General features: G+C 42.6%; 2 protein-coding genes across 7 annotated transcripts in view; both read right to left on the reverse strand.

Moving 5' to 3' along the window:
• Positions 1–1,940: 1,940 nt before the first annotated feature.
• On the reverse strand, positions 1,941–15,713 carry FADS1 (fatty acid desaturase 1). The gene is made up of 12 exons (XM_013177618.3): positions 15,321–15,713; positions 12,358–12,468; positions 11,603–11,800; positions 10,659–10,760; positions 10,358–10,486; positions 8,492–8,552; positions 8,287–8,363; positions 7,366–7,463; positions 6,953–7,049; positions 6,268–6,347; positions 5,709–5,834; positions 1,941–4,741 (listed from the first exon to the last, which is right to left on the reverse strand). The coding sequence occupies exons 1-12, from the start codon at positions 15,609–15,611 to the stop codon at positions 4,690–4,692; spliced, it is 1,422 nt and encodes a 473-aa protein (XP_013033072.2). The 5' UTR covers positions 15,612–15,713; the 3' UTR covers positions 1,941–4,689.
• Positions 12,358–24,989, reverse strand: part of RAB3IL1 (RAB3A interacting protein like 1) — a 67,162-nt gene continuing 54,530 nt past the window's right edge. For 3 of the 6 annotated variants that reach the window (XM_066997400.1, XM_066997405.1, XM_066997406.1), the window contains 5 exons: positions 24,090–24,261; positions 22,349–22,424; positions 21,149–21,304; positions 16,240–16,332; positions 12,358–12,468 (listed from right to left, as the gene is read on the reverse strand). The gene's annotated coding sequence lies outside the window, so the exon portion shown is untranslated. Of the gene's footprint in view, positions 12,469–16,239; positions 16,333–21,148; positions 21,305–22,342; positions 22,425–24,089; positions 24,262–24,989 lie in introns of all 6 variants that reach the window. The other 3 variants (XM_066997402.1, XM_066997401.1, XM_066997403.1) reach the window with 3 other exon arrangements.

Raw genomic sequence — 24,989 nt, forward strand, 5'->3', positions numbered from 1 at the left:
CAAGAAACGTGTATCAGTAAAAACAATCTTCTTCCCACAGAACTGAGATCTGACAGTAATAGTCACCTAACCTTAGCAGTAAAAAACAGAGCTGCATTTAGTCTGACCTAGTTGTATACATTCTTCCTACGGAGCCTGAAGAGCAGCAAGCATCTCCAGAAGTAATTCATTGTATTTCTCTTAGTTTTTTCATCTGAAAGGGCCCCCTTTACCTCCAATGGCTGTAGTGGGAGCCAAAATGCTTCATTTTTAGGTAGTTTTTAAGGTTAAAGAGGTGTATTCTAACCTAAAGCAGAGAACAATTTTACACCACTCCTAGAAGGCTGCTAGACTAGCCTTGCCTGATTCCTCCCATGTCTCCCAAAGCTGTAGCAGAGGGGGAAAGGATATGGAGTAAAAGACAGTCCTGGAAGTAGATGAAAAATAGTAAGATTTATGAGAATGGCTGAGGGAGCTGAATTTGTTTAGGCTGGAGAAAAGGAGGTTCAGAGGAGATCTCATTGCTCTCTGCAACTACCTGACAGGAGGTTGCAGCAGGGAAGCCTTTTTTCTCAGGTGGCAAATGATTTTTTTTTCTCCCTCAGGTGGCAAGTTTCCTTGCAAAATGCAAGGAAACTCTCTCAGGTTGCAGCCAGGAGGTTTAGACTGGTTTAGTATTAATTTCTTCATGAAGAGGGTGAGCAAGAATTGGAACAGGCTGCCTAGTATAGTGCTGCAGCCCCCATCCCTGGAGGTATTTAAGAGATGTGCATGTGGCACTAAAGGAAGTGGTTTAATGATGTGACTTGGTAGGTCAGGTTAAGAAGACTTGATGATCTTGAAGGTCTTTTCCAAACAAAATGATTCTTTGAGTCTATAATTAATTTCATAGTTACTTCCTTTAAGTGATCAGTAGAATAATAGCAAGACTGGAGCCTTTAAACACTCAAACCTCAGTTCTCTGTGAGGCTGCAATGCCCCGTGTCCCTTTCAATGCCTTACTGCCATCAAGTGGCTGTTTTGCAGTGCTTAGGTTCTGTGTTTCATGTATGAATTGAAAGGGATTCCACTAAATAGCAAATTTGTGTCCCTAAATTGTGTATTCCAGTGCACGTTCCGAGAAACTGAAAGGGGTTTGGGACTTGCACTTTGATATTGTAAAACTTCAATATCAAATGTCTCAGAGTAATCTGCCACTGCGGAATTTAAACAGCCAAGACTGATCACAAAAATTGAAGAGTTGTCATAGACCTTATTTATCCACTTAAGCTGTCTTGGATTGTTTCTAGCCAATTCAGTGTATGCAGAACTACTTATCTTGATTCAGCTTCCCTTTTGGTCTTACCCTTTTGGATGTGAATCAGTTCATCCTGTTATTTTCCCTGGTTAGTTGGGCAATTGATTTACTGTATTGTGGATGTTTCCTCTTTACAGGGACAGAGAAGACAAAAGAGCCTCCAAAGTCTTAGGCACTAAATGGAACTTAGGCATATTGCTGTCTTCAAAGCTGTTAATTCTTAGGTCATCCTAGCCCTGAGAGTAGCTTAAATTTATTTGAATTTTCAAAATTAAACATCCAGATAATAATGTTCTGACTCTGGGCATTCAAGATAAAAAGCCACGTGCTGGGCAACACCAGCACTTTCAACATTGGTGAATACGTACAGCTTACTTGACATACAAGCACATTTTTTTTCCTACTTACCTCTCTTGTCACAATCCATATAAGTACTTTCAAAGCTTCATGTACTGAGCTGAAGCCTCCAAAACATGCTGGAAGTACTCACATCCTTATAAAGTATATATTTGACTAGAACACACTATCCAGCAACGAGAGAAACATAAGGTCAGTTCCCTCTTTTGTCAAAGATCAAAAATTTGTCCTGACAAAAAAGGGAAAGTTCCTTTCTTGCCTCTTGAAACCATTCTACTTACGTATCTGAATTAAAGATTCACTGGTCCTCAGAAAAAAGCAGAAGTGAACTTTACTTCCAAACCTGTTAATTACAGCCAAAATACAAGACATAGCATTCTAGCTCCACTTGCTACCAGGATTATCTGTGTGGTTCATCCAGTAGTCAAAATTCAGTGGTGTGAAACTTGAGTTAGGGAGATGCAATCCCTCTAGAGGATCTTCAGAAAACATCCTTGTCCAACTTCTTCCATGTGCATGAAGAGCCTAGCCCGGGATATTCCATTATAGAGCTGAGACATTAAACAATAGCTGTCCTAACATAACAAGACTTTTGTCTTTTGTGGCCTATGGCCAACATTCCAAGGTCAGAGAAAACTTTTGGCAGTGCTCAGTAACACAGATCTTTAAAAATGACTTCTTATGCGCTGAAATGATTTAAAATGCAGTCAAACATCAGTATTTCACCCACTTTCCATTCCACAACTGGGTGATCCTGCCCAGGAAATAAAGAACAGCCAAAGCCATGAGGCTTGCTCCTGCTGCTGAGATAAACAGAGCCACTCTGAAGTTTCACCTGAGACCTAACAGCCTGTTGAAGGAAAGTCCTTAGAACAGCTCTTGATTTCGTAAAACATGTACATTGCTACATATATAGTAGTGCAACTTCTAGGAGTCAGGAATCATTTTTACTTCTCACCATCCTGGTGGAAAAACTGGTATATGTTTTTTTTTTTTTTAATAAGATTCATTTTGGTTTATTATTTGTACTGCATACTTCACACAAGTTACAAAGGACAAAGCTATTTAAGTGTTCCCTTCCTCTGAAATACAAACGCTGAGTTTTATGACAGCTCTCTTTCTGCAGCTGTGGACATTTATTCCACATTTTAAGGAGTGATGAATCTTGCACAAACATATTTTACGGTGATGGCAGAAGTAATTAGTAAGATAAGGAATTTTATTATTTCTTCCATCAATAGTTCTAATAAGAAGAGGGAGAAAAACACACAAGGAAAAACAAGGTAAAAGAGTTGTGGGGCCTCAGTTGGGCCTTTGTTGGCCCTTTTTTTTTTATAGTTTTTTAATCAACCTTTATCAATGATTTAATGATATTTTTATTTTTTCCATTACAATTTTATTCTGCATTTAACAATAACCTTGGCCTGAAGAGATGCATTTCTTCTATTCCCTCACACGCCATACTCCTTTTTGACACTGACCAGGGAAAGCACCATTATCTTCCTCAGAATCAACCCCTTTTGGACACTAACCCACTGTTACTGAGGTAACAGGTCATGGAAAGCTGTCAGGCACACTGTATTAACAGTAAGTAGATTGGCAAAGAAGAGAACACCAAACAGGTGGAAAATTACCTTGTTTATCTACACGAGAGACAATAGAAAAAAAAGGATTGGTCCCAGAACACACAGATAAAAAAGCTAAAGGCTTAAAGACAAAAAGATAATGAAGACATCTTCATTACTGGTATGCCAAGAGCTATATCCCATTTGGTGTAGTAAAGGAAAAGACACCAGGGAAGGCACTAAGGCTAATTACAATAGATCACATAGTGCATGTCTTTGTGAGGTGTATTTTGAATGCGCATCATCCAACAGAGAAAGTTCAGTAATATTTTGGCTGATGTGTGCCTAAGGGTATGCAGCCTGCTGACTTTTGCTGGTTGAAAAGTTAAAAATAATTTAAACAGTATCCTAAACCCTAACATTTTTACAACTCAATTAAATTTGTCTGCAGGTAAGACAGAAACACCTCATACTCCCTGGGTCCAGAAGTTCCGAGTTCTCTCTGCTTAACAAGTCATCCATTTGACCAGAGTTTCAAATATACGTGAAGCTTCAGGTGGCCAACAGACTGATTATCCTTTTGTTTCCTTAGGGATCCCTACATGGGCTGAGTTGTGAGCATGGACGTTCCATATTTCTGTTGTCTCTTCTCACTTTTAGTAATTGGTTCAGTGACACGAAAGTATGGCACTGTGAAGGACACTTGCAGAGACTCCATGGGAAATTACACGTGGGCAAATAACTCAGAGGCCTTCAGCACAGAAGAGATGTGCAGGGGAGCATTCCCTACAGACAAGGGCATGCCCAGCTCTCACATTTACAGGCCTGGGGAATAACCTGTTCTTTCCTGTTTCTCTGCCTTAGTTAGGTCTCTAATTTCTTCATGCTTATTCCTACAGAACTGCTGCCTGCACCTTTTTTTCCTCCTCACCCATGCACATACATATTGGCATGAGCTCTCATATGCTCTGTACTGTCCCCTTGGTTTGGGTACTTCCATTGCCATTGCTAATTGCACGTGGGTTTTTGAAAGTGTAGCACCTACACAATTTTTTCTTTTTGCCTCCACATTTCAGTAACTCCCATCGCATGCTGTCTCAACTTTCTTACTACATTCATAATGAAAGCCACCTCACTATGTTACTTAAGAGACTTCCCTACTATATACTCAGTAAATGCAGTATCAGCAGATAGAAGGCAATCTGTTCCCAGTCCCAAAGAAGCCTCTCCAGCTTGATGGAACATAAGCTCCTCCGTTCTACTTTTCCTTGTAACTCAACCCCAGAGAAGAGAAATCAAAAAAGCACAAGAAGAATTAAGAACACACCTTTTTAAAAAAGTCCATTAAATCACATTCATCACTAGAATTAAGCTGTGTCACCTCCCCACCTCTGGCTTAGCCAGCTCTCTCTCCTTTGTGCAGTATCTTCCAGATGATCACCACAGGAGGCACCAAGGGTGGGGAATTCCTCTGGAAGGATCCTCTGCTTCTTATTTATGTAGATAGGCATCTAGCCAGAGCTCCCCTGAATCTTTCAAAGAGCTGCCAAGAGAGAACCACATTTCCTTAGAAACAAGATAATAAAATATAGCATCCAGGGAACATAACCTTGTGGGACGAATTCCCATCTATAAATTAAGTAAAAGAAATCCTTAGAGACAAGGCAACGTAGTCTACAGCTCCTTGGAAAACATGAAGAAGAAACAAACCACATGGTCTACATCAGACAAAGACTGGAAGGTTAAAGCAAACAACTTAAGTAGAATTAAGACTAAAGGAGCAAGCATGGCAGAAGAGAAACACATGCTATTGAAGGACAGGGGAAAGGAGGCGGGTTCCCCTCTTCAGGCTTTGTTGAGCACCAGCGTGGCCTCAGAATGTTTTAAGAATGTTTTTCTTTGCTGAGAGGGTGGTCAGGCACTGGAACAGCCTCCCCAAGGAAGAGGTCGCAGCACTGAGCCTCGAAGAGTTCAGGAAGCGTTTGGACAATGCTCTCAGACATATGGTCTGATTTTTGAGTGGTCCTGTGCAGAGCCACTAGTTGTCTTCTATGATCCTTGTGGGTCTCTTCCAACGCAGGATATTCTATTATTTTATGACTTTTCAAGTGAAAAAGAAATATCTGGGAGGATGAGGGAGGGAAAGAAAGGGTAACAAAAGAGTATGAATGACAGTTGAAACTCATCTATCTGAAAACATCTCTTTCCCCGGAGCATACTCTGAGATAGAGGCACTAGATCTGGCATCCTACTGACTGAAAGCAGAAGTGAAGAAAAGGGACTCTCCGTTAGGTCATTCATACTGATACCTTCTCCTGCTGCTACTGAAACCAATGCCATGACTGAACAGTTTTCCAGTCCCTTTCACAGCCAGCCATACTATCTACAGCTATTCACAGGACTTCTGTGATTCAAGTTGGCTGCCTCTCTGCTTCCCACGTGTCTCGTTTGTTCACTCTGTAATAATTGGACAGCCCTTCACCTAGGGAATGCATTGGGTTGATACATACTGCACTATATCTGCAAAGGCGGTGAGCAGTGGCTTGCAGTGGTACTCAATGCCATGTTTGGCACACAGGGACTTCACCAAAGGGGCCACCTTCCAGTAATTGTGTCGAGGCATTGTAGGAAAAAGGCTGTGGAAGAGAATATGGTGATTTCAGTGGCATCCATTGCCCCACAGAATTCCTACACCTCTTCTGCACCTAAACTTAGGATGCACACTCAACCTCCCTCTGTGCCTATAGCCATTAGTGCTCTGTAGCGGTCCCTCTCACACCACTTCACTCAACATCAGCACTAACCAGGACGCTGGCAATTCTCAATCACTCCTGTGCCATGCTACTCATATTCAAAGTGGTGTTGGTACTCCTCAGTGCTCCAAAAAGTTTATGACCATCATTTGGATTTCCCATTTCCTCCCCATATGAACAGCACAAAATTTACCCTCATTTTCCTTTGTTCTTGTCTTAGCTGATAGAGAGAGATGGCCCTTGTAGGCTCTTTAGATCTACTATAACGAGCGCTCCCCCAAATTCTCTCACAACCCCAGCCCATGCTTCAACTCACTGGTGCTCAATTTGGAAATTCAGATGTCCACTAAACCAGTCGTTGAATAAGGACTGATGAACATTACAGGTTGCCTGGAGCTGAGAGAAAAAAAAAAAAAAGATAACGTTTAAGTGTTATTTTAGGAACGCGCCTTCTCTTACATTTGTCAGACAACAGTAAGCAGGCACAAGTTTCCTTATCATCACATGCCTCCTGATTGAATATAGCAAGTCTAAGAGCCATCTCTAGTCAACATAGATGGTCATGATGTGATATATGATTATTAGGGACATAATTTAGGAGAACAGATGACTTCCTCAGTAAGATAAGCAACCAGAACTCACTGTACAGGTCCCTTCACATCTCTCACTTTAAAAAACTGCGTAATGCCTTCAGAGCTGAAATGAGACAGAGCACAGAGAAAGAGAGATCCATCCTTCACGCATGGGAAGATCTCCATCTGAAGACCACTGTAGCGTCTCTGGTTCTTTTCCTTGAGAGATCTGTTTAGCATCTGAAGCTTCCATCCCACTTCCGCCTACTTTCTTTGAACATATCACTCACTCCACACAGTGAGAAGAAAACATAAGCAGCTTGTCTGTCAGCTCTCATTGCTGCTATGATCAACTCTCTTGGGCATTACATACCCCAGTCAATAACCTCTGTCATTCAAAGTCACAGCTCCCTGGAAAGAAGGTCTTACCTGGGTAGAGAACCAGTCCACGTTCTTATCATAATCAATGTGCATTGGTATGTGATTCATTTGTGTGATCCAGACAAACCAGTTACTCTCTATGAACCTGTGCACACAAAACACACAAAAAACATCACTAATCTCACACCTGTGCCATAACAAGTCAGTACAAAACACCTTTATTCATTTAAGATGGTCATCGTTTGATCAAGTTAACACCAGGAACCCCAAACATCTTATCAGTAGATGAGGCCTATGCAGACCTTCTACAGGCACAAACCAAACCAACCACCTCCGTCTTGCTGAAAGGAGTAAGGGTGCAGAAGAATAGAGAGCAGATGGACAAGATAACCAGGAGGCTGAAGAGCTGACATGAAGGGAACCGAGTAGAAGAAATGAAGGAATTTGAAGTTGAATGATACCTGACTAACAGATGAAGCCCCAGGATACCCTTCACACCCAGCAAGGGCAGGTAGGTGAGAAAGAATCGGACGTAGAAGGTCAGCATCCAGGCCAGGTCCTGTAATAAAGGAAACAGATAAAACTTCATTAATAAAGATATTAAATAGTACTGGTCCCAGTATGGACCCCAGAGGGACAGCACTCATCACTGATCTCCCCCTGGAGGTTTAGCCTTTGACTGCACCTCTCTGGATGCAGCCATCCAGCCAACTCCTTATCCACCAAATACCCCACCCTTCAAAGCCATATCTCTCCAATTTAGGGACAAGACTGTTGTATGGGACCATGTCAAAGAAGTCCAGGTAGATGACACCAGTTGTTCTTCCCTTGTCCACTGATGCAGTCAGTCCATCACAGAAGGCCACTACATTGGTCAGGAACTATTTTTGCCCTTGCGGAAACCATGTTGACTGTCTCAAATCACCTCCCTGTCTTCCATATGCCTCAACATAGCTTCATGGAGGATCTGTTCCATGATCTGAGCTCAGGCTCAGAGGCGTGGCTGACCAGTCTATAGTTCCCAGGGTCCTCCTTTCCACCCTTTTAAAAATGGGAGCAATGTTTCCCCTTTTCCAGTCAGCAGGGACTTTACGTGGCTGCCAGGACTTTTCAAATATGATGGAGAGAGATTTGGCAGCTACATCAGTCAGTTCCCTCTGGGAACACCTTTTGTTACCCAGCTATGAATGGATCTTTATAGAAGAGAAGGGCTGCATGGGCGGTAGGCTCTCTCCCCCAGCAAACATTATTTCCCTGATCACATACCCCGCCTCCTTGACACAAACAGCTCAGAGTTGCTCCCAGTAATGCCTCATTTCCTACGCTGAAATGTATGCACAAAACTAGGAAAAGTCACCGCTGGCAAAGTGGAGCTAACTTACCACCCACTGTTTCCTCTGTACCACAAAGTAGAATATGTACCACTGGAAGTAAAGAGGCACCAGAGCTGGGGGACCAACTATAACGAAGAAAGAGATTGCAGAGACATTAACCATGCCAGTGTGATAAAAACATTGAGATAAACTGGAAAATTAAGGGCTTGAGCAAATGTTGTCCATAGAACTGCATAAAGGCAGGGTTACTCACTGATGAAGAAGTACTTGTGCTGGTGGTTATAAGGCATGAATTTCTTCTTTTGGACACCAAGCTGTTAAAACAAGTAAACTATTCAGGCCACAAAGACATCTAAAGACATTTGTGTATACCCTCCTATCTACTTTTTCAAAGAAGTGTATGCTTAGATACCTCCTAACCTTTAAAACAGGTATCCTACCAAATTGTACCAGCATCCACCATGCCACTGGCTTCATTTTTCACTGGTACTTCAGTCTACGACTATGATATGTTTTCCAAAAAGAACCTCCTCACCAAGCGTTGGATGCACAATCGGTTGGGTAGTCCCTTGCACCACAAACAGCAAAGTGCACTGGAAGCTCTTTCCCTACAGAGGGCACAGTTGCTTAACAACATTCACATCAAAAACCACACAAGGCACAGAGAACAGTTTGCTGCCAGGACAAAGCTCCATTAAAAAGAAGAACCTATGATAGTATTAACAAAGCTTGTAGAACTCCCAGCTACTTACAATTGGTCTCCAAAGCACAGAAATTTGCATCTAGACATTAAACTGTGTCTACAGGAACATGGGTGAACAGATTATCCTCCCTCTAAGACTGCTAATTTTTCAGTGTTCACTGTATAAACGTAACAGATCACATCACTGACTTCCCCGAGGGACTCCAGTACATCCCTGCACATGTCCAAACTCATTCTGAACAGCAGCCCTCTTTTCAACATTTGTGTAGCTGCTACCAGCAGCCACATGTTCCTGCCTCTTCTTTTGTGGTGGTTCTAGTGATCACTTTGATTATGATCCCAATTTGAATTAATCATGAAGACAGGAGGGTTATGTTCTGATTCAGAAAGCATTTTTACAGCTCTGTTGTCAGGTATATACATCACTGTGCTGGCTTTAATGTACTTAACTTAGAGTGTGTAAGGATTCACCTAAAGTTATACACATGCCTGAAGTATTTATCCACATAATGCAAAGCTAAGAACTAAAATGTGATACACATCATATTTTCAGACCCTTAATTTCAATGCAAATCAGAGAATTTAAGCCAGGTGACAATATGCATTCAAATAACTTTTTTTTTTTTTAAGAAAAATAAAATAAAAAAAAAAGGACCAGCGAATGCTAAAACCATTCAACTGATTTCAGAGTTGCACTAGAAATAGAGTTGGACTCCAGGTCGGACCCAGTCTGACACTCACTGAGAGACTGAAACCACTGAAATAGCTTCTTTGATCAGTAAGTGTAAAAGTTCCAAATAATCCTTGGTTGTGAACTGGTGCTTCATTTCCCAAAAAGGCTACAATTAGTCAATCTGATCTGGTTAAAGAGAAAAACTTGCAACTTTATCTCCATGCAATTGCAGGTCTCTCATCAGAGATGTATGAACTTGTCATTATGACAAATATTTCACCTCATTTTAAAACAGTTACTTTTACTGAAATTTTAAGACTATAAAAATCTTAGAAGGATTACTAAGGAATATTAGGGACTAGTGGAAGGCAAAGTAGTACTATATAAAAAAGCAGGTCAACTCTAACAGTGTTAATTATATTACAAAAGCCATTTTCTGGATGTACTCATTTTACAGAAGCATGTGGTTTTTTAAAACCTTCAGAGAAAATTTGGAAGATTTCAACCCACAGCAAGAATGTATTAAGAAAAAAAAAAAACATAGAAAACTGCTGCAGCATTAAGTATATGGAAGTTACTGATGCATCAGTTTCTTCTTGTTTTTCAAAGACCACTAAAGCCAAGATGCACTCTCAACAAATTCCTGAAATACTGAGACCAAACCAACGGGTCACTAGTCTCCCAGCTCTCTGCAGCTTTCCAGAGCTGCATGCTGCAACCTCGCAGACTCTGCCATGTCTCACCTCTACAGAGAGTGTTTTTCCCAAAGCAAAAAATAAGGGGTGCATGTTAACATCAGGGTCCTTTCGGAAGCAGTTGGGTTTAGCATGGTGCTGGAAGTGGAGGTGATTCCACCAGCTGGCTGGTGCTCCCTGCAGGAAGGGATGAGAATATAATACCATTAAAAAAAAATGTATCTTCTGCCCTTAGTCCGCCCTCCCAAGTAGTTCCTTGCATTTCCTTCCTTCTTGTACTGAGATTGTTTTTGACTGTAGAGACTCCTCGGCTAGTCTCTGGCAGTCACTCTCAGCACTGGCTGCTCACCTTCAGATGGCCAATCACAAATTTATGCACCAAGTGGTTCCATCTGGATTCGCTGAAGACTGAAAGATGTCCAAAATCATGCTGGAGCCAGCCAGCCTGGGCCTGGAAGGGGAAGAAAAAAAAAAAGAAACAAACAAACAAACAAAAAAACCAGTGCTGCCAGGAAAAAAGAAGAGTTGGAAACTTCTGAAAACGGGGCTCTCTTCACTTACTATTCCCACTCTCCTCATGACTTTATCACTGGTTAACAAGAGCACACTGTCACAGAGAAGCATTTCCATTACTAATACCCCATCCAAACAATTATCAATTACTGTATACCAGTGCAGTCCAGACTCTGCCTAATGACTTTTGCTCAGACAGTTGTTTTCACGAGGAAAGAAAAATCACGAAAAATGTAACGCAGCTAAGAAACAGCTTTTATTCTCTTACAAAACTGCACTGGAATTGGCAACGAAGTTTCCTTTAAGGAACAGCTTGCTGCTGCCTCCTCTGAGTAGTTGTAATTCCAAGAGGATCAGCTGGCCACAGAAGAAATAGCTGGGGCTTTCAGAGCAGTTCTGCTCTCTCTCTAATTCACTGTAGGTTCCCATGGGAACACAGCAACTTGGCTCATGCACAGTTCCTTAGAGTTCTGACACAAGGGACCTCAGAAGTGTAGCATGGCTTACACAGAATGAAGAAGGCTGGGAATAAGGAGGGCTTTGACAGACTACGGAAAGCAAAAAGCAGTGGGAAGCCCACTCTACCTAAAAATCACGTCATGGTACTGTAACTTAGCCCCCTCCGTGGAACTCAGGGAGAAGCAGAATTTTGAGAAGTCCACAAAGATCAAGATTTCCCCTGTGCTTACGGCAACGTGGTCCTCATTCTCAAAGACTAGCTTTTGGTGTTTCTGGGGCTGTTTTTTTTTTTCCCCTCCATTTCAGTGCCTAGTTGCTTACCTGGACAGTGCCTAGAAGCACTGCAGAGATGAGGAAAGGCACTGTGGATGATCCAAAATACCAGATGGTGAGCCAAGCTGCAACATCCAACAACAAGATGTGACAGAGATGCAGCATGAAAAAGGTGCGGTTGGGTTTGAGAAGTCCCATCTTCTCAACAGTTGCACGGAGTTCACGGAAATCTTCTACCAGCTTTTTCTGTAGGGAGAGCCAAGAGTGAGCATGTGCTGGCCTGAAAGTGCCTCAGGAACCCTAAGAGGAGCTCTGTTTCCCCTCTCAAGGAGCAATGTGGCCGTGGGTTAAAGCTGAGAGTCAGTCACTTAAGAGACAAACCTTCAGTAGCTATTTTATGACCCCTGAGTATGCAAGCACCTCTGTGACAATGCATAGTTTCTTTAGCTGACTGTATTTACCCTCTCAATTCCTACCCACAGGTGACAGATACTGAAATAATAAAGGAAATCCTCTGCCAGTCTGATTTTCCTTTACATACCTGTGATTCTGAGCACAGCTCCTCTGCCACTCTGCAACAGGAAAGCTGCCTAAGAACGTGGCTAAGAGGCCCCAAAACTCTAGGCCATTAATAATGACATTAGGTCAAGGGGAAGCCTCAAACTGATAACGATTCCACAAGACACTATCAATATTATTAGTGATGAAGTATCACTATTTTATGTACAGGGATCTCAGGCTGCCAATAAGAGAAAGTAAACAGCAGAGTTTTGACACAAATAACAGGTTTTTAAGATACTTACATTCTTGCTGGGCTCAAAGCTGGGTTGATCTGGTGCCAACTCCCCAATCAAGAGGGGGCTCATGTACTTTCTCACCAGTGCCTTATCAGGATGAAATGCTATGAAAGGATCCTGAAATACAGATACAGGAAGAGGATGAGAAAAATCACTTCAGGTGATAGCAAAAGAAAGGTATTTCATGACGTTTAGTAGAAAGCAACCCAACTAATGGATCTGGCTGGACCAGATATTTCTGCCACAAATCGTACTGCTTTATTCACACCATAAATGACCACTTGTAGCTGAATTCTCTGTATCTGTTTCTATGTGGATGCTGTGATTATGGATGACAGGGCCCCCAGCACAAGACATGGACATACTAGAACAAGTCCAGAGGAGGGCCATGAAAATGACCAAAGGGCTGGAGCACCACTCCTTATGAAGACAGGCTGAGGGAGCTGGGGTTGTTCAGCCCGGAGAAGAAAAGGCTCCAGGGAGACCTTATAGCAGTCTTTTCCAGTACCTAAAGGGGACTACAGGAAGGTTGAGGAGGAACTCTTTGTCAGGAAGTGCAGTGATAGGACAAGGGGGAATGGCTTTAAACTAAAAGAGGGTAGGTTTAGATCAGATATTAGGAATAACTTTTTTACATTGTGGGTGGTAAGGCACTGGCACAGGTTGCCCAGAGAAGCTGTGGGTGCCCCATCCCTGGCAGTGTTTGATGACAGGCTGGATGGGGCTTTGGGCAACCTGGTCTGGTGGGAGGTGTTCCTGCCCGTGGCACAAGGTTGGAGTTAGATAGTCTTTAAGGTCCCTTCCAACCCAAACCATCTGTGCACAGCTCACCAAGAAACATCGGCTCACTTCCATCTAACTTCTGAATCTTAAAATTTCATGTCCTGTTGAATCTCAAGATCATCTCAACCACATACTCCTGTCTCTCTTTTGCCTTAAGTGTCTGTCTTATTTGTACTCACACTACATGCCATGAAAAAAAGATCAGATCATAGAGAAGGGGAAAATATTAGCTCAAAAACTCAAGTAGCTAGCTGAACTGGGAAGAATAATGGAACAAGCAGGGCACAGATGGTCCTGATAACCCACACCAGTCTCTCAGAAGCCCCACATTGCTCCAAACTTGCTTTCTTGGCAATCTCCAACGCACATCCTTCCTTTAAAAGATCTCTAAGAAATGGGTTCAAAAGGAGGCTGATGCGGCTAGCTCCACGTCAGCTCTGCTGCACTTCAGATGTACCATCACATATGCAAATAAAGAAGAAAAAGAAGTGAATAAGGGAGGAAATGTGAATAAAGGAGGGAAAGAAGAGAGAGGAATGTTCATTTGCATTTTCTCACTGAAAGAGAAAAAAAAAGAGAGGTGTATGTGGGCCGGCCAGAGAAGGATGGTACCACACATTTAGACCAATCATTACAATCAATGCAGGCTGTAAAACCTGGCAGAGCAGTCTCAATGGGAGGCTGAGAAACGGACCACTACATTCTAGAAATCAGAGCACTGCAGTAGCACTTGGCAAACTAGAAGGAAAAGTGTTCTTTCTTTACTTGTTTTTCGGTGTGTTTTTTTTTTTTTTTAAGGGGGGAGATAGCTTTTTGTGTTGTTTTTTTTTAATGGAATTTATTTGGCTCAGGTTCCTGAGAGGTCAGCAGTTCAATTGCACCCAGCAGCGACACAGATCATAATGCCTAAAGAATGCAGTCGGCTACAATCATACCACCCGGCTGCGTTCAGCCCTACATGCTGGCAGCCAGTACAAGCAACGCGTTTCTGATCACACAACGGCAACGGAGCTTACAAAATGCATGTGCACGTCCTGACCTCGTGAAGTATGTGCAAATTCACATATTATCTTTGGCTTTACGCTACATAGATATTAAGCAGTGAAGGAAAGCACTTGGTCTCAAGTGCCATCCTTTTCTGCTCAGTGCCTAGTGTTAAAAGGGACAAAAAGGAATTGAAAAGTAGTCCAGAAAAGCACTCAAGATGGAGCTTCACATCCCATACCTGCCCTAGGGTCCAGTTACTTACACCTGGAGAAATGCATGCTTCTTTTATTCTGGGGGGGGGACAGACAAGCAGACAAACAGAAGAACCACACAGACAGTCTACCACACACCCCACTTTCAGCTCTAACAATGATTACTCACCTTTGGCATTCAGACAAAAACAATTTTTCAAAAAGATTTCGCCCACTTGTAATCTCGTGGAAACACTGTGCTGGCTTTTTGAAGCTAGGGGCTTACCATGCTCCTACAGTCGCAAGGAATAATTCTTCGAGGAGCTAGGTCTTAGACTTGCAAGGAATAATTCTTCAAAAGCTAAGTCTTATAGCTGCAAAGCACATAGCAGCAAGCTCAGGTGTTTCTTTTCAGATCTGGTCTGTGGCTAGGTGTGTATAAAGTGGGAGCATTTCTACCGTCTGTCTGTGTCCTAAAACCGACTGTTTCTCTCTGGATTTACACAGCCAGCCACAGACACCGTACCTGCACACATCTCAGTTACTCCTTCAGAAGGGAAGGAGCGATGGCAGCCCTTCCACAGCCCCAGCAGCACCCTGCACCCTCGGTGCCTCCAGAGAGGAATCACAGAGTCATTAAGGCTGGGAAAGCCCTCCAGGATCACCTGGCCCCACCATCCCCTACCACCGATGTCACCCACTGACCCATGTCCCTAAGCACCACATCCAACCTCTCCTTGAACACCCCCAGGGACGATGACTCCCCCACCTCCCTGGGCAACCCGTCCCAACGCCTGGCTGCTCTGTCTGAGCAGAAATGTCTCCTCGTTTCCAACCTGAACCTCCCCTGGTGCAACTTGAGGCCATTCCCTCTGGTCCGATCACCGGTTACCTGTGAGCAGCGGCCGACCCCAGCTCCCCACGCTCCCTCCAGGCAGCTGCAGAGAGCAGCAAGGTCCCCCCGAGCCTCCCCGTCCCCGGACCAAGCACCCTCGGGACGCCCCTCACCGTGGCGTCCTGCCCGGCGTAGTGGCTGATGACCCGCGAGCCGCCGGGGTGCCGCCGGTGGAAGCGGCTGATGTCGTACACCTTCCTGTCGATCACCAGCCACCGCTCCTGGGGCGGCGGCCCGCGGGCCGAGCGCTGCGCGATCTCCTCCCAGGTGAAGCGGCGGGGCTGCGGGGCCGGCCCGGGGGCCTCCATCTTGGGGCGCGATCGCGGCTCCGGCTCCGGCTCCGGGCCCGCCTGGGCTCGGCCACCTCCGCGCCCCTCGCCCCGTCCCGCTAGCCCGCCCCCCATTGGCTGCCTACGCGCCGAAGCCCCGCCTCCTCCACGCTCATTGGTCCGCTCCCGCGGTGCGCCCGCCCCTTTTCGCGCCCCGCCCCGCCCCGCGGCCGTTCCGCCCCCTCAGGCACAGGGGGCAGCACCCCGGGGGCTGCTCTGGGGAGCCCGGGGACTGGGGAAAATGGGCCCAAAACTGCTGCCAGCCCGGAGCTTAAAACCACCTCAGGGCTATCGCGTGCTGCTGCTGCGCTGCAGCTGGGGAAGAAATAATTCGGAATGTATTATGTGTAACATAAAGTATAACATTAATATTGGTGTTGGTTATCGATATAATTGGTAATTAATAGTAATAATTATCGATATAATTGGTTATAATTTATATTAATTATCAATTATAATTGTTGATATATCAATATATGATTACAATAGAATGTATTGTATGGTTATGTATCATATATGTGTAATAATATAATATGTAATAATATAGTTTATGATATTGATAATAGTAATTATTATATAGTATATGCTATATTGTATCATGTATTATTTTATATATTATATATTACATGGTGTATTATATTATTTTATATAATGTATTGCATAATTATATATATATATAAAATACTCAGAATATATTATTTACCTAATAATTTTGGCTTGCTTAAGGACTGGTTGGCTGCAAGTCGCATTCCTCGAGGTGTCGGTACTGGCGCGAGTGCTGTTCATCTGCCTCTGCCTACAACCAGGAAAATGGGAGAGATGCAGCTTGATCAAATTTGCTGGTTGTGTCGCATCATATCGAGGTGATACGGGGGGTAGGAAAGGGCCCTCCGCAAGCCACAAGGGCAGGCTGGCAAGAACAGCAGGTAGTTTCACACGAGCAAGTGCAGAGTTCTGCACTGCCAGGTAAAAAGCATGGGGAAAGGATCAAAATAGGATCAAAAGGATCAAAGTCCTACACTACTTACTAGTTGGAAAGGACAGAGGCTGGGTGGTCAACGTTATATGCCAGGTAAAGACACAGAAACTGATATTATTTGCTCATTTGAGAAAATACCACGGATAGGATTCGGAGAAAGCAGAAAAGACCAAGGAGCCACGCCAGATGCACAGACTGTGCGGCGCTACCTACACCCAAGTTGCTTCCTAAAAGGAAGGACAATTTTTTAACCTGTTTCTCATCACTTCTGGACTGAGGACACTCATCACTCTGCTCCTGCTCGGTTTTGTTTCCCCTTCCCAGCACATCTGTCTCTCTCTTCTGTCTCTCCTGCCTCCCCCTTCAGCCCGTCTCGTCCCCACGGCTAGATGTGCCACGTATCACATTATATCAGATAATATCCCTGCTTGCACAGCTGAGAATGAGTCTTCAAACAAACACCCCCAGCAGCAGACTATTGAATAATCGTGGGAATTCATACATATACATTGCATATACATTGAAACGACTGCCTCCACGTTCAGCTCCCTAACTGCCTTCCCTCGCAAGCCTTCTCTCTGAACTCTCATTGCTGATTCCAAATATCTTTGTTTTCACTCACACCTTCCCATCTGACCTAGATAGAGCAGTTACTGTTGTCTGTAACCATAGAAACAAGGGATCAATAGGCTGCATCCCCTCATTCTGAACATCACCCTGTTACTACACCAAGTCTTTCCAGCTTGGAATTCTGTGCCTGCACAAAACACTAGATCAAATATCTGTTTTTTCTTCTTTTTTTTCCTTCCTTTAGCAATGCCACAGCTAATACCTCAAGTTAGGCATCTCTGTTTATACACATCTGCGCTGTTGTCCTTGAAGGAAAAGATTCTCTCCTAATCTCAGCAAAAAACAAATGTCTTTTTTTAATATGTTGACTGCTGACAGTCTTGCAAACATAACCATAAAAGCATTGATAAATGATGTTTAGTATCTTCTTAAATTCAATCATTATATTCAAAATGGTGCAGGAATAATTTCTACTTCTTTCTGATTATCTATTGCACAAATGAATAATTGTCACAAATTTAGTTAATATTTTCAGTTTGGCTTCTCATTATGAATATGGGTGGCACAGTTTTCTTTTCCTTATATACCACAACTGAAAAGAAAAAAAAAAAAAAAAAAGAAAAAAAAAAGATTGTTCTTCTTATACAAGTCAAGCCTTGGGAAATTTGTTTTAAGGGATCTTAACAGTTATAAAAAAAAAATACAACTGAGTTTGATAAAGTGCACTCTTGTTCCCCTTACAGGGCTCCTCTGATTTCAGCAGGACCAGAAGCTAATAGTGACGTTAACAACTTATTTACAGATTTTCCCAGACAAATTATGTAATGGAATTAACATTAAAGCTTTTTCTGATATAAAATCCGTGGCTTTGTTTGTTCCCGCAGTAAATGATTCCGTCCAAGACATCTTGCAGGCTACTTGAACCATCCAAGTGTAGGCAGCGAGGGGTTCAATGTCCTGCTACAAGCTGCCATTTGTCAGCAGTGACTGGTTCTCTTGCACTTGCCATACCCAGGATCTCAATGGGCCTCACATAGGCAAGAATGAAGTCTTTGTAATAAAGAGTGCAAGGAAAAAAAAGCTGCCATTATACACTTACTAACATCCTACATCCAGCTGTGACTACCTGCATTAACAGTCAGTCTTATATTTAATTTAATTGCTTTTCACCTAGGTAAAAACAGACCTGGCTGCTCCGTTCTTCCAGCAGCATTCCCTCTTTTCAGAGCTCTAACTTGTTTTACCTCCACTACTCCCATCTTCATTTCTCCTTATTGTCATGTTCTAGCCATGACCCAGCTTCCCAGACTATCAAGGACCACTGAAAACCCGTGGGAAGATAGATGATCTTTGTTTCAGTCTTCTGACCTGGCTGCAATTCATTCCTAACAGCCTAGATGGCTGGGGATCACCGCAAGTCAGAGAGATATTAAAACTCCTCGTGTCCCTACAATCATGTGGCTGTAGCAGTTTCAGATACCCAAGTGACCTCGGTGATAAGGGATCACTAAGTACATGCATGTGCACTGTGGCGTGTCAGCAAAGAGGCTGAGAACAGGATCAAGGTGTTAAAGGAGAAAATGTTAGGATCAGGAGCAGCTCCTGTTTGAACAGAATGAAAAGCTGAAGATTTACATGATGCAGACCATAACCAGTGCAATTAAAACAGTTACTCTGATGAAGCAAATGCAGGAGGAAAGCATCAACTTTAGCATCGTTTTCCTTGCAGGGGAGAGCTTGAAACTCAGGAGTTTCAGATCACTCCGTTACAGCTGACTGTAGCACCCCTCTGCCACCAGGCTTAGAACCCACAGGAACATTGGAAGGATTAGCATAACCCCAGAAAATGGGGTAGATACTAGAAAGATTTCCTTTTTCATTGTCAACTGTACCATTATTGGAAATGAGCTGTAATAGTAGAATAATTTGGGCTAGAAAAAATAGTATTGGACCTGGAACTACTTGTTTGGCTTGCTAAGACTTTAATTATACTGACAATAAATCCTTGGTTTTGCATATAAACAGCGTTTATATGTCCATGTTAATTGCATGGAATATTGCTCTGGTACTCTGCCCTATGAAATATTAAAATTTAAATGCAACAATTATGCATAACAGAGGGAAATAATGGATATATTACAGCAGGGACTATTGGAGGAAAGCAGTGATCTGGGAGAAGTTTATATCTTGCCAGAAAAATCATCCAGAAATAAGTATTTATAAGGATGGAAGAGCCAAGATAAAAGTGTGCTTTTGTCCTTCAAAATATGTAAATTATGATTAGTAACTGAGGGAGTAAGACAGTAATTGTTTAGTTTTTCACATTTCAAAGCAAAATCTGAGGAAAGAGAAAATGAAAGAATCCAGCGCTGCTAGCAGGAGAACATCAGTAGGATGGCCTCTTCATTATAAATTATTACAAATTAATTTATACTGATAAGGCAGCACTAAAAACAGAACATTTATTTCCTCTTTCTCATCCTGATGGGTATTTGCAATGCCTGCTGCTTCCCATACCAATTAAGGGTGATTATGTAGTCTGCTTCCTTGGCATGCGGACCAGCGTGTGCCCTGACCTGACAGTCCCACATGGCCAGTCCAAGATCCACTGCAGAAGGTGAAATTGATGCCAGTGCTGGCAGTGTAACGGGAGCTTCTGGATTTTTTTGTTTGTTTGCCTTGTAAAGTTAGACAGCTCTCAGCCAAGACAAGAAAAAGTGTCACCAACTCTCTTCAAAATGCTAGGTTATGTCAATGGAAATACAAATCATTTTTCTTTTTATATCCTAAAAATTGCAGACAGACTGCATATTATGCAACAGTGGAAATCTTTCCGGGTGGTGGTGTTCCTTGCTCTTCAGCACTGTGTATCCTATGCCCATGCTTCATTCTGAAGCTCACACATCCCCAGTCTTTATTCAGCTATAACCAAACATCCTCTGTGCCCTTCAAACACCTGCTCCATGTTCCTCCCACGCGCCCTTCACTCACTGCTCTCTCCTGTCTGCTCCATTTCCCACCAGTTGTTGTGGAGCCTACCAGACTTAATAATTGGCCAGTGATGGATCTCATGCTCTTTGTGTTGGGGGAAAGGAGTTTTCCCAACATCTCTGAGGGCCACTGCACAACTGCAGTGCACTCGTGTGCGCTCATGCCAGGCTGGGTGCTGCTATGCGCCACTGCCAGCCACTCTCAGTGCCAGGAAAATACTAGTAGGGCACTACCAAACCCATCCTCCAGGCACCCTAATCCTTTCTAAAAGGCAAATTAAAAATATATTATTTAACTTCTCCACTGAGCTCTGTAAAGGGACAAGACAACCAACACAAAACATGTATTTTCTAATATTTTAATTCCTCAGAATCTCAGTTTCTTTCCTTTACACCAGCAAATCAATGCACAACACAGAGCAGATACCTAAACTACCATTCTCTTTCCCCTTTCCATGCTAGCTCAACAAGATGGCCTTCACTTACTCGTTAGCTTATATATTTCTATATTACTCTGAAGAACAGATGTACCCCATCTATGTGTTTCTCCTACAAAAACTTTGCACTCTTCCATATCCCAATTTCCATGCTCTATTGCCTGTTGTGTTTCTCACCATCTTTGCCCCTCTTTTCTGACTACTCTCATCAAACTCAGGGCCTTTGTGTCCACTGCACAAATTCTCCGTGCTGTTAAAGCTGCACCACACAACAAATGCAGCCTTTCACCTAGTTGGCCACAGAACAACCCATTCTCTCATTGCCTTGGCTGGTTTTGTGCCCCATGAGCCAAACAAACCCTAGAGCAAGTGCCACATAAAGCCTTGCCAACGTTACAGGCTGTGCTACAGACAGATGATATCACCGGGTTTTTCTGTTTGTTTGGTGGTGGTTTTCTTGTTTAGTTGGTGGTTGTTTGTTTTGTTTTTTTGATAGGAACCTTTCAACAATTTGCCATTAAGTTATTACACAATTATCTGTGAAATATCCAGGGCATCAAATGAAGAGATCAGTATGCAGACTTCGTATCAATGTCCATCTCACAGATACGACAGCCAATTCCAAAATGTACCTACCTTCTTATCAATTCATTTCTCCCAGTGGAGGAAGTGCTTAGGTAAATCTACACTTCAAGCCCACGAGTTTCCATCTGTAGCCAGCCCTGCTTTGATCATCCACTGCTTAAAGTCTTCAACTCTGAAGTATGAACTTCCATGGACTACCTGGAAAAGCTTTACATAAACAGAATAATGACTAATAATAAATAGCCACCAAAATACTCTAATACCTTTCTTTTATTGACTAGTCATCTGATGGACTATGACCATCAGTTCACGCTGGGAGCTACAAACAATCCATATCTTTATCTCTACAAGGTCAAAAGAAACCGTGACTTTGAAACCACTTTTGGATACAGAGGACATAACCTTTAATTAGGACACGGAACGAGGAAAAATATTTCATGAGTCTGCAAATGTAAATTCCTTTTAAAAAATCTGGCTTTGTAGTGGATTTCCCCACACACTCTTTCTTTCTAACAATAAAATAACCTTAGGGGAGTCTGAAGAAATGTATCCTAAGATAATTAATCATAGTGTGTTTTCTTATTTCTTTTTTTGGGTTGCACAATGGCCCTTTTATTCTTGTTTGACATCACTATCTTCTTCAGCTTTGCAATTTTCTGTACAGAATTATAAAATAATATAGGTTAGAGAGGAGCTCTGGAGGGCTGCAGTCCAACCTCCTGGCTCAAAGGAGAGCTACTGTCCCTCAGCAGAGTCAAAGAATCTACAAAATCAGATCTTGAGTTGCTATTAACAGGAAAATCATTTGGATTCATTAATTTAAAGCTGTGCAAAATCTCATTCTGCAGAAGCAGCAGGGCAAGAGGTGCTGCAGATCTCTGTTCTGAACTGCTACCTCAAGTGGAAGTGTTAAAGTAATTCAAATGACCCCACAGATACGCTATAAATTACAGATGAAAACCAAAAATGAATTTTCATATGCACGAAAAAGGTCATTTCATGGTGTGGGGGCTGTACTACCATATTTCTTAGCAAACAACACTTACAACAACCTGACTTTTACAGTTAGTGCCCTGTTTCAGAGCTATAGCCCGAAAATTCAAAAATCCATAGAGAAATTACATTATACTCCCAAGCAGAAACTCAGAATATCAGTAGATACGTCACACAACAGTATCAAAGTAATAAGAGAATAGAGGTGTCTCAGAGTTGCTCCCAAATAAAACATTCAGACATGTTACCTACCCCTACCTCTTTCTATTCGCCTTCCATGGTGGAGCTCTCTTTTAAAAGATCAGCAGAATGCAAAAGGTGAAAAAGTGTTGACCTGAAAAAAAAAAAAAGCAGGAATATATATTAATGAAAAAAGTATGTGACTCTCACTGCTGATAAAAGCTTATGTTTCTTTATACATAATTTCTCATTTCATTACATTTGGAGTTCTTTAAGTGCAACTTCAATACTAAATTCCTCTATGCTCTATCAGGCAGGGTTCACTAAAAAACATTTTTAAGCCCCCATCCAAAAACACGAGAAAACAAACTAACATGTCTCTGTGCGTTTGATTGACTGATTTGCTGCATTTGCAAATAATTATCAAGCCACTTTATCAATAGGAGAAAGGACAAGAATAAGAGGAAGACAAAGAGGCTAATAGCTTGATAGTTATTCCTTTCACAGAAGTACACCAATATTATTTTTAATAACTACCCCTTCTGACTTCCCAAAGAGGCAGTTGCTGGGATATTTGGTTGCTCTCCCCCTCCTGCAGCGACATCCCATTGACTGCACGTAGTTATCAAGTCCCAGCTCTCCCTCACTTACCCTGCCGTGTACCAAAGCACCAGACAAGCTGGTATGAAATCCCATACTTCACAACACTGCTCCTGATCTTTACTGATTCCTGTTGCAAACTCTCAAATAAATGGTGTGCTTCAAATACAGAGAAAAATTTGGGCACATTAACCTAGCCTATGGCATTCCCACGACATCCTTTCCACTTTATATATTTCCTCTTACTAAACAGAAACATTCTGAGGATGATAGCACCTAAATGCAAAATGAATATATCTGAAGTGTTTCTGTTTGTCCCTTTCATTCAGTTCCACTTTTACCACCAGACTCCATCACTTTTTTTCACGTTTCTTTCCCTCTGGATTTTTCTGGGCGAGGGTGCTCTTTTCCTGCAGTCTCAGTCCACCTGTCTAACCCAGGCTTCAGGATCCATTATTTGCTATACAAGTCATTACAGCCCCTGTAATCGGTCATTGAGGCTGCTCAACATCTCACATCACCAAGCCCCAAATCCTCCAGGCTGGATGGATAAATTATTTGCTGGCAGGGTTTCTTCCTAGGAAACAACAATGATTAATTTTGTTTATAGCATCATTTTACAAAGAATGGTGAACGAGGAAAGCTAAGATGGGGTTATGTGCACAGTTTATTTATTCTTAACTAGATCCAAAATGCACAGCATACATGGACCTCAAAGTTACATAAGGGAAAAAAAAGAAAAAAGATTGAAGAAGAAAGAGAGAGAAGGAAAACCATATTCTTAATGACCAGACAAGGACAGAAGCAATGGGGTCTTCCAGACAATTGTCTTCTTCTGGATATCCTCTCTGGGAACCTGCTTGGTTTTTAAACAACAGTTTTCAATCAAAGCCACTTAAACCGGTGATCCTGCCTAAGAAGATGTTAGCACTGGTTGAAGCACACTTGATGAGGTCGGGAGCTGCATGCCCAACGCACATGTACACGCACATACAAGCCTTCTTGACGTATGTTGCAGAGTGATATTTATTGGATTTATAAATGATTTACCTACTATATTATCTAGCAGGCTCTGAAGTTATAAACTAAAAGCTACAAGGTAAAAGTTTTTTTTTTTAAAAAAGGGGAGGGGGGGTAAGAAGAATGAATCACTTATCAATGGCAATTAGTTCCCAGGAGAAACCAGAAATAACAGAAAGAACAAGGTTTTAGAATGCACCTGTGCAAGGTCGCAAAGATAGAAGCACGTGGACTCCACCGAAAAACCACGGCGACGGCAGCCTCCAGGTGCATGATTACGAGCAAAAGGCAGGCTGTGAGGGCACACCCTTAGCACTACAAGGCTTAAAGCATCCAGCGTGCTGTTCGACAAAACCGGTGGGATTGGAATCCTGAAATTCAAAGAACACAGCACAAAAATTAATGGGGAAAACTTTTCCTGCGTGACATGCAGCAAGCTTCAGCTCCATTTAAATAGCGTCCTTCTGACATGAATAAATGTCAGAGGTCTATTTTGAACCAAACTAAATAAAACTAGCAAGTCTTAGGAAAACATTCCTTTCATTTCTGACTTCCATTATCCCACACCACAGAAAAGACTGCTTGATAGTCTGAGGTTCTCATGCAGCAATAAGACCAGGCAGAAGCGGAAGAAACCTACAGCATGCCTTGGCACGAGGACAGCACCAAGTGATTCCCACTGGTATAGAAGCGATGCGTGTGTTTTCACTTCAGTCTCCATTCCTATAGCCCATGTAGGGAGTATAGGTGGGAAGAATGAGAGGAGAAAAAGATTTTTAATTATTCAGTCACTGTTCCCAGCTTCTTCAAGCCCATGGCAGCAGGCAAAACCAGAGCACTCTTATCTGTGCCTGCTCTAAACTAAGGCTGGTTCTGGACAGGAGCACAACAGCACCATGGCTGGAGATGTATCCTGAAGTTTCACTGAAGGAGGTGGTCTCTTATCGTATGTATAAGCCCCCTCTTTCAGCAGAGACATGGAGTAGATGGCTAAAGAGTAAATAAATACATAGAATTAAAACATTTAATAGTTTACCATATGGTTTTTTCCCCCTACTTTTGCAGACACGGGGCTACTGAAATACAAGACAAATGAAGG

This window comes from Anser cygnoides, chromosome 5 (genome assembly GCF_040182565.1).
Source record: "Anser cygnoides isolate HZ-2024a breed goose chromosome 5, Taihu_goose_T2T_genome, whole genome shotgun sequence".
Lineage (NCBI taxonomy): Eukaryota > Metazoa > Chordata > Aves > Anseriformes > Anatidae > Anser > Anser cygnoides.